Source organism: Fusarium subglutinans (genome assembly GCF_013396075.1).
Source record: "Fusarium subglutinans strain NRRL 66333 chromosome Unknown NRRL66333_c0000005, whole genome shotgun sequence".
NCBI lineage: Eukaryota > Fungi > Ascomycota > Sordariomycetes > Hypocreales > Nectriaceae > Fusarium > Fusarium subglutinans.
The window spans coordinates 491000-507064 of NW_023502068.1; the positions used below are offsets into that span (position 1 = coordinate 491000).

The window sequence follows — 16065 nt, forward strand, 5'->3', positions numbered from 1 at the left end:
GGTCGATCTCTGCTTCTGCTCTGCAAAAAACAAGAGCATTGAGCGAAACCATGGCGAGGAGGGGATTTCTGGCATGGCTGTCCTGCGACGGTCATAGCCGCATGAGGAGGGAGTACAACACCACGCTGCAGGTCTGGCGACTTGGTAGTGGTTGGAGGAGGGGAAGGGGAAAAGGCAGCAGGAGTAACAGCATGTATATGTCTATCCATAGAACTCATGCCTAATGCCTATGAAGGAAAACGCATCATAACTTGGATAGCTTGAACGGGCGAGTGAGCATTGTATAGCCCCTGAGATGTTAGCAAGTAATGATTTGCTAAGCTTAAGCACACATATCTTCAAGTCATGTATTGATGGAATTCTTAAGAGTTGTCATAAATGTGCATTTGATGTGTATTTTCCATAGCCTGCCTATCAAACGTTCAACGCCGTCTATGCATTAATCCTGCAAAGCAAAATCCCAATGGTACCCTTCCTCTCGCCCCGTGACACCATCATGCTTAGCCCTTCCTAAAGCGTCTCCGGTGCATCTACGCCTCGTTTCCATGGTGCAGTCATCGGGCATTTTTGCCCAATATCCGGGTAGTCCGATGTCGAGGATTTCTCTTGAAAAAAGATTGGAATCTCTTCATTGGCAGTCCTAACATCTACCAGGTCTGGAGTCGCGAAGGGACATATATGAGTCCGATCGTATGGGCCCGTCACTCTACAACTCGGATTCGGCTCCATTAGTGGACAGAGCCATGGGGCTACCATTGTTGTTCTGCCTCTGGCGAAGGCGAGCGTTTCCAGGAGGGCGTCGACGTTCCATAAATCTGCCATTCACACCAGCTTGACCGCTGTTCTCATCGTCATCCTCCGAGTCAGGGTTCTGTTCTGCATAGAGACGGGCTTCGTCGAGCTCATTAATATCTGTGGGGCGTTCACGGAGCCACTGCATCCTGGGGCCAGAGCGGGCTCTCTCAGAAACGCGGAAACCATAAATGCGAGGCTCGTATATACGCTCGCGGCCTAGACCAGGGCCAATATTCTTTGCGTACATGCCGTTGATGAGACCATCGCCTTCGTTAACACGAGAGCTCGTGGATGACAGCACTTCGATACCGCGCTTAGTAAGGTCATATTCTGGGAAAGTAAGGAGAAAGAGAGAGCCGAAAGTACGGCCAAAGAAGGCGCCGTCAACGGTTTGGAAGCGACTGTTGGGGGGGACGTAAACGTCTAAACATGATGGGCAGAAGAGCTTGACCGTCTCCTCGCCGGGGATGTCGGAGAGGCCGACAGGCAGAGTGCGAGCTTGGTCACAGTTTGTCCTGGGACAGCAACCAAAATGGCCTAGTTCGTACTTTTCACTCATCTGCTGGATGCCAGCCCTGGAGCAGATAAAGCGCTGGTGGATGAGGCCGTAGAGCATCTCGGCAGAGGATTCGATGACGGACAAGTCGCTGGCCATGCGGTGATGCCTCCGCTCGCTGGCTGCTCTAGTCAAGCGTTCTGGGTCTGACTCGTTCTCGTCCTCTTCCTCCTCCTCTTCTTCCTCTTCGTCGTCGTCCTCTGGTTCCACATCCAGGATCATCTGTGAGACAGGGGTACAACGTTAGCAATTCTGGGTCTTGTCCTTTGAGAGAGAGAAGACTGCAAACGTCGACCGACGCGCCTGCGAGACAGACAAGATAAACATACCTCCAATGCTTCCTTGTACATGGCAACCTGGGACTGCAGGCCAGTCAGGTTGAAGTCATCCTCGATAAACTCCTCCGAGACTTCGGCAAAGTATTCATGGCCGAGGAGGGAGCAGAAACTGGATATCCAGGACTCGGGGACGCCCGAAGAGGTCGACATGGTGTCGCTATCGTGGTCGTCTCTTTTGTTGTCGAGGGGCAACGGGTACCAGTTGACAAGGCTGGGCCAAGGGATTGCGCTCGGTAGCGGGGTGGTATAGAACGAGTCGCAATGGAGAGGCGAGGAAAATTACAGATGTTGTGAGGGCGCTGAAGTACTGTGCCCAAGGGCGCGGTATCGATATGATAGCTGCAAAGCTACCTCGAGGCGGGGTGATGGATGTTGGTGAGTATTTTGAGGGGCGCAGATATCGCGAGCCACGGGCTACACCAAGCCTAACCTACAGTGGAGGGCATGCACGCGCTACGCTAAAGTCGATCGGTGTTGGTAGGGATTTGCCCGCTATTGTGGAATCCGTACCTCAGTAGTTAGGTACTAGGTGGGTGAGGTATGTGAATTCACCATAAACAACAGCAGTAGTTGATTAGATATGCACTGAAAATCAGCGCATTTTCGATAATATACTATAAAGAGGTACCGTTGCAATGAAACTTGGATTGTATAACTGAAGAGCAATTTCCTCTCTCGTCGATTGCGCCAGGACGAAGAGTTTTGGTGCAACAGAAATACCCTAGACAGAGCACGGAATATTGGCTTCCACTTCTATCCAACGGTACCTGCTTCGGGACAGGGTTTTGCCGCTTCCGATGCATAGATCTCGCCCTTTCATGTTCAAGATTCCTAGATACCTACCTAGATGGTGGTAAAAGTGTGACCCATCACAACCAATACATCAGATGAATGCAGGGCATAACGTCGATCTATTCTCAAATGGAACAAAAAAAATTACATGTTATGACAACTGCATAAGAACCTCTTCCCATCGAAAATAGAGAAATCATGAGCAGAGTTCTATCTACCTTCTCACCATGGAGTCGGCACATATCAAAGACGGTTCCTTTGTGCCGATATTTCAATCAGAAAATATCACAAAAAAAGGTGATGCCACGCAAGGGAATACCAAGACTGGTAGCAGTAGCCGAGGAATATACCACCCCTGGAGCATTTCGCACGCGATCATTTGAACTCGAGAAGCCTGTCGTCTTTGCCAAAGACCAGGGTTCACCGGCTGCCAATCTACCTGCGTTGGAGAACTGGTTCATGGACGAGGAAGAACAATACCAAACATCCAACATAAAAACTCCACGGCAGCCTCTATCACGGCACTTCCGGCGCTTTCGCAATCCCATGGTCACTTATGAGATTTACGCTCCGTCTCAGAGGCAGAAGGACAGCCTCATCATGTTTCGGGACTCTCTTGACCGAGATGCTCATGATGATGCCGTTGTGAGGAGTTGGGACAACTGTTTCAATCAGGACGCTGTGGTTGACGGTGTCATCGACAAAACCGTCAACAACATAGCCAACAGGGACTTCTATCGATTCACTGCGCCTCTTCGTCTTTTCAATAAGATATACCACTTCAACAAAGTCTTGCTGACTATGGGGCTCCCGAGAATATCAATCTATATTGCTCAGTGCTCCATAGAGGATCTCCCCAGGGACCTCCAGGATGACCTACCCACCCCAAAAATCATCAAATCTGTTGGAAAGGGAGACATATATGGCACTAGTATTTGGCTCGGCCTAGTGCCGACCTACACACCTCTACACCGAGATCCAAACCCCAACTTCTTCTGCCAGCTTTCCGGGGACAAGGTTCTCAGGCTCATGATCCCAAAGGCAGGGCAGGCACTGTTTGGTGAAATACAAGCTAAAATGGAAAAGACAGACAATGGTTGGTTACGAACGGAGGACATGATGCAGGGCGAGGAACGGGAAAAGCTGCACGATGCTGTTTGGGGCGACAAGGAAGCACCAACAGGGCTTTTCGAGGTTGTGCTGGAGCCTGGCGACTCTATGTTCATCCCTGCAGGCTATTGGCATTCTGTCAAGAGCGTGGGATGGGATGGAGAAGTGAACTGCTCAGTCAACTGGTGGTTTCGATGAAGCAACCACATATATAGGTAGATAGCGGTGTCGCCAACTTCTTTGTACATTATCGATTTTGGAATATGTAACATCATCAGACTTTACGAACAGGTCTACAGATGACCCAATTGAGATACCCGCACGGCCAGAGGTGCATTTCACTACCGCTCTTGACCTCCCATTTGCTCGTGTCTGCACCACAAGACCGCAACAAACTCTCAACTTCTTCGGGCGTTCTTGTCCGCAGCGCTGAGATATATCCATCAAACATGAGAACGAACGGTAGAATAGGGATCAAGCACGAGAAGATGAATGTTGCAGGTGATCGCCACTTGAGCGCGAAGAATGGAGCACTGAAGAATGCGCCAATACCTAAGAACGTGACCGCCAACACGCTTGCAAAGGAACGATCTTGGAGTTCGAAGATGGCAAGTCCCTCGCTCGTCTCGACAGTATCTCGCAGGATATCCTTGGCCAAATCGTCGTCAAAGTGATGAAACGCCAGGTTGAATAGTCTGAAAGGCTTCGTTCCATCTTCCCTCTTGACAAGATACTCCGGAGCTGACGACGCATCGATGGAGTTGCGTTCATAGGTCAACAGCGGGTTCTTATGGGCAACCTGTTCCCAGGCCTCGACATTTGGATGCAAGTCCGTAAGGATAAAGCGAACAGGATCCCATCCTTGAGACTGAAGGTGCGCGTTGACGGTGCGAGCTATCGAGGGCGTGGGTCCGCCACCGCCGGCACAGAAATCGATGTAAGTATAATCGGGTAGAGACGTGTTTAGCTGCTTGATCAGGACTTGGGCGCTGAGACTCGCGGGAGATTGAGACTGGAGAGGCGTGTTGGAGAGCCAGGCGCGTGTAAGGCCATCTTGGACGCGAGCGCGGAGAAAGGCGGGAAACCTGATGCCTTGTTAGGACTATTGACGCCGGTATCCCGAAGCTGCTTGTTCCAGGCTCGGGCAGTTGAAGCTCCGGAGTCGAGCTTGGATGGATATTGGGGTTGACGAAGCTCTACTAAGGTAGAGAGGTAAGGTACTAGGTAGTGGAGCTTGGTGTCCAAGTACGTACCAAGTTTGATCGTCAATCTCAAAGAGATGGAACCGAGGAACGAGAGGAGCCATTTTCTATGATAAAAATATTTTTTTCTCTGTTCAATTGACCGATTCATTTGTTTGTTGTTGGTTAGGAGTTGATGTAGGAGTTGTATGTCTTTGATCGGTAAGATGTGAAACCTGGTCGCCGTAGTCAAGTGTTACCTAGGTACGTGTGTAAACGATGTCGTCACCATAGGGTAAGTTTTTCGCAAATTAAAATATTTACAATATATATATATATATTCAAAGAGACTTAAAAGTAGCTCAGCAGGCTGAAAACATATATATAATTGAGTACGATATCGAGGACGCAGTAAAAATCGGATCGCAGAAACGCTCAATGTTTCTCGTTGTATCATCATGTTTCGTTGCCAACCTCTAAACACCTCCGTGCATCTGTACGCGCGGACACTTAGTTTCTTTGTGCCATCACAGCCAGAAATTGACGTATGTAAACATACATACTGTGTATATTACAAATATACAAGTGATTATATCTTCTCAGAATATATCCGTCTTAGATTCATTGTCTTAATGTCCTTGCAATAAGTGAATGGTTGATATTACGATGGAATATCACATAGCCTGGCACTAGTAGTGGCTGTTCCGAGTCAGATTGCATGCAGTCATCACATTTCTGTAGAAATTATTAACTACTTCGTTGGCGCGTCGGTATAAGGATCAAACCCCATACGACGCTTCGCTTCACTCCGAGCCCTCCACTGCGTTTCGCCAATCAGCCCTGTGGTTGAAGTCTCTTCCAGGAAGAAGGTAAGAATGTGGTCAGGAATAGACAGATGAGATGTTTGCTGAAACTCCTGGAGACTAGCCAGTCGTATCAGCATCTCCATTAGAGATAGAGATGTCGTAATCGCCCCGAATGGCGAACGAGCGACAAAGTTCTCTGTCTCAGCTGCTGTGACAGCTTGTCGAGAGCTCAGTCTATCAGGGCTGTTCAAAGATAGTCTCTTGATTTGATCGACGACATTCGAGTCTAAAGATCTCCTGTCTCGAGGCGTCCCGGGCTTTGATCCCCTATATCTTGGCAGCTCGAGCCTCACTGAACCTACCGAGTCGGTATCGCCGTCTTCCCCAACGTCGTCTTCGTCGTCTTCTTCGTACACCTCGAGGGCCATCCACTCCGGATCGAGATGTGGCGGGAATTTCCACTTGAAGAAATGCTCGCTCACGGGCACGACATTGCTGTCTTCCAGTACTGGGCGTCCGAGACCCTCTAGAAGTTGCCTGTCGATCTCAGCTTGATCGTCCTCATCACTCGCCGAATTTGATGTCTCGCTCTTGTCATCATCCTCGAGTCCTTCAAGAAATCCACCGACATCATCGGTTTCCTGGTGGGCCGGCAGCGCTTGAGTGTCTCGTTTCAAAAGCAAGACTGGTCTTTGCTCGCTGTCAGTGGCAGAACCAATGTTCAGAATCCTGCCTGTATCTGTGTAAAATATCTTGGACAACTGATGCACAGGAATGGATTCGCGAATGCCTGCTCGAGGAATGTCGTCGTATGGCTGAATATTATGCTCGTCATCATGGAGTCGACCGTCGTCAAGGTCTTCGATCACCTCCAGGTGGTATGCATACTCTCCCCCACGAGTCGATTCAGGATCCTGAAGGGGGAAATCGCGGGCTTTCAACGGATCCGCACAGTAGCCTCGCTTGCTGTCAAAGTAGAAGTCTCTGCGGGCTCTGCAGATGCGAACTCGTGCCTTGTGTAATACTTCCTGCCAGAGTGGCTTCCGCTCCCCATCCCCTAACCCATACCCAGTCCTGATGCTTGACGTCTCTGAACAGTGACCATTAGTGGAGACGTTGGTGTCTGCAGCTTGAGAGGCGGCATGCGGCGTCAATGTAGATGCGTGTCCGAGAAAGAGCATGTAGAGCGATAGAGTAAAGACTGGACCAATCTGAACTGGTCTATTTGGATCTTGTGCGAACTGTGTGTCGCCGACGGTGAGTAGTGTGCTGGCCTGCAACAGTCTGGATGGTGATATACCAGCAGGTAGAGATGTGGAAAGGCTCTCCCCAGAAGCAGTAATGGCCAACTGCAGAAGCGGGATCTCACGATCGATTCGGTCCAGCAGAGCCTTTATGGCGGTGATGATAGCCAGCAGGCTGTCGTGGCTGGCAGATGGTGAACGTGTCTGGGCATTGTTACTACTTGAGTTTGAACAGATAGTAGTTGCTGACTCTATGCGACGGCCCAGCGAGACAAAGTCCTTATGCAATGACTTCGCAAGGGGAGTTGCTGATTCGAGAAATATATTTCCCCGACCTGACCTAGTTGGGAGTGTTAGAATCGGACTAGGAGAAATAGCTCCAACTAGTTGCGTACTGTAGTTGATGAGCGAATGGGGTGCTTACTTGAACTCGATCAAGTCTATGGCTGGTGAGATGATCTGCAACGGTGATAGGTTAGTTACCTAGGTCTCACTCAAGCACTAGGTACCTCAGAGTAATGAATGAATAACGTTATGGCTTATGACGGACCTTTAATTTGCTATCAAGCAAGTTCCTTAACGACTTGAGTTCAGCATGGACAGCCTTGTCTTCAACTGACTTAAGGAGTTTGGAACATTGACCGACGGCATACGATGATGTTAGGGCGATGCCGGAGCGAATGGCATATCTCATGGCTTGGACGCCAACTGTTGCGAGGAACTCATCCATGATCAGGACGTTTGTGACTCGCCGTTATCGAATAACGTATCATGCTTAGAAGCACAGCTAGAAATGTTGATAGAAGAAAAGAGTTCGCGAAATTTTAGGTCGAGAGAATAGACAAGCAAAAGATTGCACGTCCCCTCACGAGAGGCCGTAACTTTAGCAGCGTTATTCACTGCACGTAACCTACCTTAACTGACCGCCAACGCATAGACTAGGTACTTACCTACCTAGGCACCTTAGGTTTCGGGCACTTACACTGAGTATAGAGGGGCAACGTGTACAGTGCGAGCATCAAGACCATGCCCCTCGCTGTAAGGCATGTACATACCTAGGTAGGTAGTCTATGGCACGTGCAGCCCTTGCTTGTGGCTGGTGTCGATACCCAGTCCGCCATTGGGCTTGAAGTCACTCAGATGATGAGATGAGTCAAAAGACGAGTCATAAGGCTGAAACCTAGTATACAAACGCATTGTAATACGTACTTTCTGGCAAATATCCCGAGTTGCTTGTAATAATAAACACTTGATTCTGCCTGTTCCGTCCCCTTGTTTCTTTGATAGATGTACGTGTGAGTCGATGAGCGCGCACAGTGTCAACCCCCTGAACTACCCTACCATCGGGGCATGAGGTTTAAGAGGTTCCAGGCCCTTGGGGAGCAAGAAAACATAAGACTTTAAAAGAGAATGTCAAAATAAACATAGCAAAGAGTCCTCTAAGCTTAAGGTAGGCTAAATTGCCCAAGTCTTTTCGTCACTGAGGATAAAGGCCCTACCTTACCCTGCTAGGATACCTAGTTGGTCCAGCGTCATCATATCCATAGCGGAGCAATAATTTTCACAGTCTAAACCTAGGCTGCCTCCCCCCACCAAGCAAAACACAAGGAACCCAAGGATATTCACAGAATCAATATAAGTAACTTGTTTGGGCGTCTTTGGTGCCTAAAATTCATCTTTTACTGACCATGACCAAACTTGACATCTCTGCTGGGTCCGAGGGTTAGAATTTATTTATCTCCCTTCCCCATTTCTCAAAGAACTTGGCATAATCCCATCGCTTGATAATCCAAAAGAAAAACACAAGCCCCATTTTCCACAGACAGGTTGCTTGCATATCTAGGGCCTTTTTAAATCCGCAACCCCATCCAGGCCTTTTAACAGTGATCGCAAAACCCTCTCTACTCTACTCTCCTCTACCTACCGCCTCTCCCTCCTCCGCCACCCCCCACTACACGACACATTCCACCGCCGTCAAATACATCAAAATGGCGACACCTAATTCTTGGGAGGATGATCCCGCTGCTCAAGATGAGAACCTCGCTCAGCAGGCTCAGCAGCAGCTCAACATGAACAACCCCGCCCCCGCGCAAGGAGGCTTCCGACCTGGCATCGCCTCTTTCCAGCCTGGTGCTGCTTCATTCCAGCCCGGCCAAGCATATGGAGGATATGCACCTCAATACCAGCAGCAGCAACAGCAGCAGCAATACTATCAGCAAGGCTACTACCCCCAATACGGTGCTCAGCAGGGCTACAACCAGTACAACCAGGGTTACGGTGGTTACAACAACAACAACCAAGGCTATGGTATGACATTTGCGCCAAAAAAAAAAAAAAATCCTTGACTATGACAAACTAACACAAAGCAGCAGGTGGTGGCTATCCCCAGTATGGCCAACAACAGCAACAGCAACAGCAACAGCAACAACCTCAGCAGCCCGCTGCTCCCACCATTGCTCAACGACCTGCCGCCGATGTTCCCGCTGCTGCTCCCAGTCAGCCTGCTGCCGCTACTGCCCCTAAGCCCAAGGTGATCAGCATCAGCGGCGATGCTTCTGGTCCCAAGCCCAAGACGAAGGTCCTCTCAATCTCAGGAACCGGTGCTGCTACTCCCGTCAAGCAAGAAGAAACCTCCAAGGCTGAGCCTACCGATAAGCCTGAGGATGGTCAGAAGGCCGCAGCCGTAAAGGCGATCGAGAAGACAGGCGAGAAGGCCGGCAAGGCTGCCACCGCTAAGACCTCTGGTAAGACCTCACCAAGCCCTGGCTCTGGTCGCAACAGTCCCACCGCTGGTGAGAAGAAGGCCGCCGCCCGAGAAGTTGATGCCGTCGAAAAGGAGCAGGCCGCCGACGTCGACCAGGAGACTCTCAAGGAAATTTACGGCAAGGAGCACGTCAACATCATCTTCATGGGACACGTTGATGCCGGAAAGTCAACTCTTGGTGGTTCGATCTTGTATGCTACCGGTATGGTCGACGAGCGAACCATGGACAAGTACAAGAGGGAGGCCAAGGACCTAGGCCGCGAGTCTTGGTACCTGTCATGGGTCATGGATCTGAACAAGGAAGAGCGAACACAAGGAAAGACCATCGAGGTTGGCCGTGGTTTCTTCGAGACCGAGAAGCGTCGTTACAGTATCCTTGATGCCCCTGGCCACAAGATGTATGTCCCCAACATGATTGGAGGTGCCTCTCAGGCCGATGTTGGTATTCTCGTTATTTCCGCCCGAAAGGGCGAGTACGAGACAGGTTTCGAGAGAGGTGGACAAACCCGTGAGCACGCCATGCTGGCCAAGACACAGGGTGTCAACAAACTCATCGTCGCCGTTAACAAGATGGACGACCCCACCGTGGAGTGGTCTCACGAGCGATACCAAGAGTGTACCACTAAGCTCGCCCAGTTCCTCAAGGGCACTGGTTATAACCTCAAGACTGATGTTTACTTCCTACCTATCGCCGCTCAGCAGATGATGGGTATTAAGACCCGCATCCCCAAGGATGTCGCTCCTTGGTGGGATGGCCCCGCGCTGCTCGAGTATCTTGACAGCATGAAGGCTCTCGAACGCAAGGTCAACGCCCCTTTCATGTTGCCCATCAATGGCAAGTACCGTGATCTTGGTACCATGGTGGAAGGCAAGATTGAGGCTGGTGTTGTCAAGAAGGGTATGAACATGATCATGATGCCCAACAAGACCAACGTAGAAGCTGCTGCCGTCTACGGCGAGCAGGAAGACGAGGTCCAGCTAGCTCAGTGTGGTGACCAAGTGCGAATAAGGCTCAAGGGTATTGAGGAGGACGATATCTTTCCCGGATTCGTGCTCTGCTCCCCAAAGAGACTGGTGCACACTGTCGCTGAATTTGAGGCTCAGATCCGTATTCTGGAGCTCAAGAGTATTCTGACTGCCGGTTTTAACTGCGTGCTACATGTCCACTCCGCCATTGAGGAGGTAACATTCGCAGCCCTTCTACACAAGCTTCAAAAGGGAACGAACCGCAAGAGCAAGAACCCCCCTACACATGCCAAGAAGGGCGACAGTATTATCGCCCGTATGCAAGTGATTGGCGGAGCAGGCGCTGTGTGCGTGGAGAAGTTCGAGGACTATCCCCAGATGGGTCGCTTCACCTTGCGAGACCAGGTAGGCTTCATTCACCCCCAGCCCCAACACACCCATTCCCCGTTCTCCATTCTACTAAACCCCCATGCGTTTGGGTCCTCGTCCCCAGATGGCCAAGAGACCATTGCCGTTAAGGCGTGGTGGCAAGACTCATCGGGAGTTCCTCAATATTCGGATATCAGATAGCTAACATGATACACGCACAGGGACAAACCATTGCTATCGGCAAGATTACAAAGCTCATCTTCAATGAGGCTTAAATGAATCATGACTGTTTTCAATTCGCGTACAGTTGCGATTATGTGAGACCAAAACAGGTCACGCCAAGCAAAAGTATAGGGGAAATGTAATGGACATTCACCACAATCATCTTCGCAAATCATCACCGCCCCGACGGCTTGGCGCTGGGGAAGTTACGGGGTTACCAGGGACGCGGTGCCGGAATTGCATAGGATGATAGGGAAGCCGCTTGTGTTACCCGCCAGAGGGACATCCAAAATGATGACATGAAACAAGAGACAGTAGGCGATATTATGATGGCTGCCATACATTCTCTGTACTTCAAGTGTATATAGACAAGCAAGTGAGAAAACAAAAAAGGAGGATGACGGGAATCATGACACACTAGTTGCCTCGCTCACGTCTTCATATAGCAAATAAATCATGACTCTCACACGTTCAGGATAAATGCTGTTCTTTGAAAGAGGGCTGAACAATGCTGTCTTGGAAACCGATAGACGAAAAGAATGAATTCCATACAATTGGACAGGAAGCACGGCATGTGTGCTTATTGTAGCCATTTAACGTGGAGAGACACATTGAGGGTCGAAGTAACTGAGGTAAGATCATGATACTGAGACAGGAGGGGGAAAAGTGAAGGATGGACGAAAATGACAAACCGAGAAGTTATCGTCCACCTGAGATCCGAGTCAAGGGGCAGCCTATGATGAGGGGAAAACTCAGAGCCGGTGAATCATGTAAAGCACAGGTTCGGCAAAAGGAGATATTTCGCCGTCGTCTCTTGACCACCCTTAGAAATCTGCATGAAGTCACGATAATTGAGAATCTAGGCCTTAGTTCACGATACGTAACCCCAGTCTCCTGCTGCAAGATATTGCAGGGATCTCGACTTTGATGGACGGTATCCGAGGTCAGTTAGTGAACGGCAACGGGACGGAGATCCAAAGGAGGATATTTGCATGGGCTTGATGGCGTTTGGTTGATGGACTATCAAGATCGAGGGTTGGAGCAGGGAGGTTTGTTAGCGAGGTTTATGAGCACGAGGAAAAGCCGGGACGGTCCAAGGAAAGCGTTACAGGGCGCTACATCATTGTTCTAGAGTTGAGAAGCGGTGACCGAATGGAATTCCGAGATGAGTATGGGGAAGAATGATGCATATCCATATCCATGTATGGAAGGGAACAGGTATTGCGGATGCGGTTGCGGGTGCGGATCCCTGTACGGCGCTGGCTGGCTGGCAGCGGCCCAGCGGATCGGGAGTTGGGGGAATGATAGATGCGTCAGGATACGGTAGAAAACTGTATGTCGTGTTGATGTGAGCCCCAGCACCACAACGGTCTCGTTACGGAAGTCTTTTCGGAAGGTTGCCGAGAGGACGGAGGTGTACGGAACACTGTTGGGTTCAAGGTGGATCAGCTTTGGAAATACTGATCAATGTCAGTCCGTACAGCGGTTCCTGATATTGCATTATCATGATCAAACCTGAAGCAATATTTAGTGCCCAGGATCAAGGTAGTCGCGAACTGCTTTGATATTTCATGGCAATTTGAAGGTCGGGCGGAAGGGGATCTCAGTCTTACTCCGACAGACGCACAGCAGTGATCGACGCTACGTCTAATATCAGTTTGTTATCTTGAAAGATAACATGAAGTTGAGCATGTAGGTATGGACAGGGGCCTGCATCGCAAGCTTGATCAAGGTGAGCGAGAGTGGTTGACATCGCATACCGGAGGCATGCGGAGGTGACGGAGCCGGGTGACGGAGCACGATAGTCAGGAAGTTAGCCGAAACATGGTAGACAGGCGCCCGCAACGGGAGTAATAGTCGTACCGGGTGTGACATTATCCCTGAACTGTGATATGCTTCTCTTGTGAGAAGAATAACCCCCGCAACCCCATTTCCCCACGCAGTTCTTGAACCCCAGCTGCCCAGCCCCAAAAACGTAATCTAGATGGAGGCTCTGAGCGGAGAAACGGTCAGAAACGGACACTCGGATAATATCGGAATCTTCAGAGAGACGGTTTGAAGAGGTGAGAACCGGCAGAGGGGCGTGTACATTCAAGGTGAGCATGAAGCCAATCAGAGTCGCTGATCGTAAAATTCGAGTCCTGTGGAGAAAGGCAGGGAATGCAGGTTCTGGTCTGTACGTCACCCAGATCCCGGTAGAGGCTACCCACGGGAAGCTTTTTGCATTATATCGTGACTTTTTGTGATTTTGCCTAACGACTGATGCTGGCGAACGAGATGAGTTGCGGGGCGAAGCACAAGAAGACCACAATCGAGCCCAAGTGCCAGTGAGACCCAAGTAACTAAGCGAGACCCTGGGATTCTAGTCCAATAAATCGAAATTTTTTCAAGTCATGACTGATCTTGACTGGGTAACTGGAGTCATGTGCAGAGTCTGTTCTAAAAGTATCCCAGGCTGGTGTTGAAAGGTGCAAGGGAAGGAAGGGTAAGCGAGAGTGCCAGAGTCTAGAAGCCTCCCTCCACATTAGATTGTTCAGAGCTGAACATCAACAATTCATCCGAGGTGACGGAAATAGAGTCCCAGTTGACTGCCGTGCTAGTGCCAGGTACAAGACATCGTCAGACTTTGAGAAATTGAGAAGACGCACACGATGACCGTGATCTAAGAACAGACGTGAAGTGGAAGACACAAAGGTACATTGGATTCATCTGCTGGTATTCAAGCATGGAAGGTAAGGTGATTTATGAATTACGTTATATCAGCAGGTTGACAAAAGAAATCTTCTTTCCCTAAGGTACTGCAATGCTTCACTTCAGTGATGGAAGGAAAGCTAGGTGGAAGTTGTCGGTTCCCGATGGCGCCTGCAGGAGATCATTCAAGTTCTGGGGGATAAGGGGAAGGTACAGCTCTCAGTTTTTCCAGCGGTGGAAATACCTGGCCCCAAACAATAAAACCTGCCATTGGTGAATCGCGGGGTAGCCTTAGACCCGACCCCCAGGGTAACTTGGAAGGAATGGAAAGAACTGCAACTGCAACTGCTTGTTAAACCTGTCATTTACAACCCGATTCGTTCTTACTTACACCATCAACAAATAATAATAAGGCATGCTTTCATCTACCTGTACCTAGCACCTCAACTTCAGTCTACGTATCAGCTACCTAACCTTAGGTCTCTTACCATGCCCTCTGTTGTAATTCTTCAGGTTCGAGGCACATATTAGTGCTAGCAGCTGCTGGAGTTACACCAATCTTACACTTGTTTGCAGCTTGAATTCAGATACATGCCAGATGCTCTCCATTCTCGCCTGCGGAGCCGTAGCGTCAAACTTGATCCTTTTCTCTCCGTGCCGTATCCACAGTCTCCCTGTTTGTTCCTGTCTGGTGACCAACGAGTTTCAGCAGCACAGACATCGTATACCGACGGGTTTGAGGTGAGACTCGGTGCTGTCGCTCTTTTCTGCCTAGGTACCTCCCTCTTCTTCTCCGCAATCTGCATCTCAGCCCTAGCTTGCTCACCTTGAGTTATCCCCCTTTTGCTCCTTACCGCTCCCCATCCCCAGAGGCAGCCTTGGCGAGCTTGTTTCTCCATGATCTGTTTTTGGTTTTTACCTTGAATTACATAGTCTGCTGACTTGTATGGAAGAGAGACAGCACCGGTCAGCGTAAGCGTTACAGCACGTAACCCAATGGTTTTGATGTAGATTGGTTTCCCGCCTTTATTGCAGTCTTGGCTTTTTCTACCAGGCCCTGGGGAGTAAAACAACTTCTGACATCAAGCCGAGGTGCCAAAATTAGCTGGCCCAAGGTCTGCTGAAGCCTACTAAACCTATCAAAGTCTTTTTGTCGTTTAGGACATAGGTCCTAAGTTTTTCTTGCTTCCCTTTGCCAAGATAAAGGACGATTAGTCGCCAATGAGGTGTGATATTCGCCTTCAATGCCAACCCACATGTGCAGCATGCACAGCTTTCCATCCATCGCCATCCACTACAAGCAGGCAGACGAGCCTCAGGGTGTAAGAAGACTTCTGACGTTAAACTAAGGTGTCAAAAATACTTAGTCCAAGATCCTCTATATCTTTACTAAACTATACTAAATTACACTAAGTTTGCCTAAGGCTTTTTGTCACCTAGGATGAAGGTCCTAGGTTTTATTGCATCCCCTTGACGAGCGAGTTAGGAAACATAGCATCTGTATTGCATGTACCAAGAGACAACCCCTTGTTCAATTGGGCACACCCTCGCGATAAAGACCAACGAGGGTTGCAGGCCTCACCCCTACATAGTCCCAAAACTTAAAGGAATTCAATGTCCGAATACCTCGTCAACTTGACCCCTCGAAGAGCTTATTGATACATATCGCCGTACTGTCCCGATGATAGTGAGAATGATGATAACTGTGTCCCGGTCCTTGCTAGGAGTTACGAGACGGCTGTGGCACGGTTACATACGGTAGGTGGCCCGGGCCACAGGACAAATATAAGCATTCGCGACAATACAGGCATATCATTTCAGTTAGATATGGTTACCAAGGTCGACGCCAACAGCGAGTGGTATAACCAACAGTATCTGCATTGCAAGCATATGCGTACCTATATGCATGCAAACAAAACGGGGTATAGAAAGTATTCAATGTGTAATTGAAATGCAGCCGAGTCTCTTTCACCGGAATATCGCGGGTCTCGCTCGTGTTGATGTGGTATTCTAGGTAGTTTGGGGCCTTTCCTTGGGCTGGGACTGGCGATCATGACGACACATTTGCTTAATAAAATGCATCACGGACATGACGATAGCCTCACGACTTTGGACAACAGGGAAAAGAGCGAGCAGATTTTCGTTAATTTAGCTGTCCAGTCTTCAGAATTATGAGGCGGTTATAGGGTGAGACTTCGAGAATTTGCAGCATCAGGCGGCTGCAATGGAAG

General features: G+C 49.5%; 5 protein-coding genes across 5 annotated transcripts; 2 read left to right on the plus strand and 3 right to left on the minus strand.

Annotated features, from left to right (window-relative positions):
• Positions 1–706: 706 nt before the first annotated feature.
• On the minus strand, positions 707–1839 carry FSUBG_1198 (casein kinase II subunit beta-1; the record flags this gene model as incomplete). Its single annotated transcript, XM_036676720.1, has 2 exons — positions 707–1573; positions 1681–1839. 2 exons carry the CDS (start codon positions 1837–1839, stop codon positions 707–709), a joined length of 1026 nt encoding a protein of 341 aa, XP_036543366.1.
• A 942-nt stretch (positions 1840–2781) lies between these two features.
• FSUBG_1199 (transcription factor jumonjihydroxylase) lies at positions 2782–3789 on the plus strand (the record flags this gene model as incomplete). The annotated part of the gene is made up of 1 exon (XM_036676731.1): positions 2782–3789. The coding sequence occupies one exon, from the start codon at positions 2782–2784 to the stop codon at positions 3787–3789; it is 1008 nt and encodes a 335-aa protein (XP_036543367.1).
• Positions 3790–3865: 76 nt separating this feature from the next.
• Positions 3866–4897, minus strand: FSUBG_1200 (uncharacterized protein; the record flags this gene model as incomplete). Its single annotated transcript, XM_036676744.1, has 2 exons — positions 3866–4676; positions 4845–4897. 2 exons carry the CDS (start codon positions 4895–4897, stop codon positions 3866–3868), a joined length of 864 nt encoding a protein of 287 aa, XP_036543368.1.
• A 626-nt stretch (positions 4898–5523) lies between these two features.
• Positions 5524–7552, minus strand: FSUBG_1201 (Ran-specific GTPase-activating 30; the record flags this gene model as incomplete). Its single annotated transcript, XM_036676755.1, has 3 exons — positions 5524–7162; positions 7247–7281; positions 7373–7552. 3 exons carry the CDS (start codon positions 7550–7552, stop codon positions 5524–5526), a joined length of 1854 nt encoding a protein of 617 aa, XP_036543369.1.
• A 1258-nt stretch (positions 7553–8810) lies between these two features.
• FSUBG_1202 (eukaryotic peptide chain release factor GTP-binding subunit) lies at positions 8811–11196 on the plus strand (the record flags this gene model as incomplete). The annotated part of the gene is made up of 3 exons (XM_036676766.1): positions 8811–9129; positions 9195–11095; positions 11143–11196. The coding sequence occupies 3 exons, from the start codon at positions 8811–8813 to the stop codon at positions 11194–11196; spliced, it is 2274 nt and encodes a 757-aa protein (XP_036543370.1).
• Between the last annotated feature and the right edge of the window lie 4869 nt (positions 11197–16065).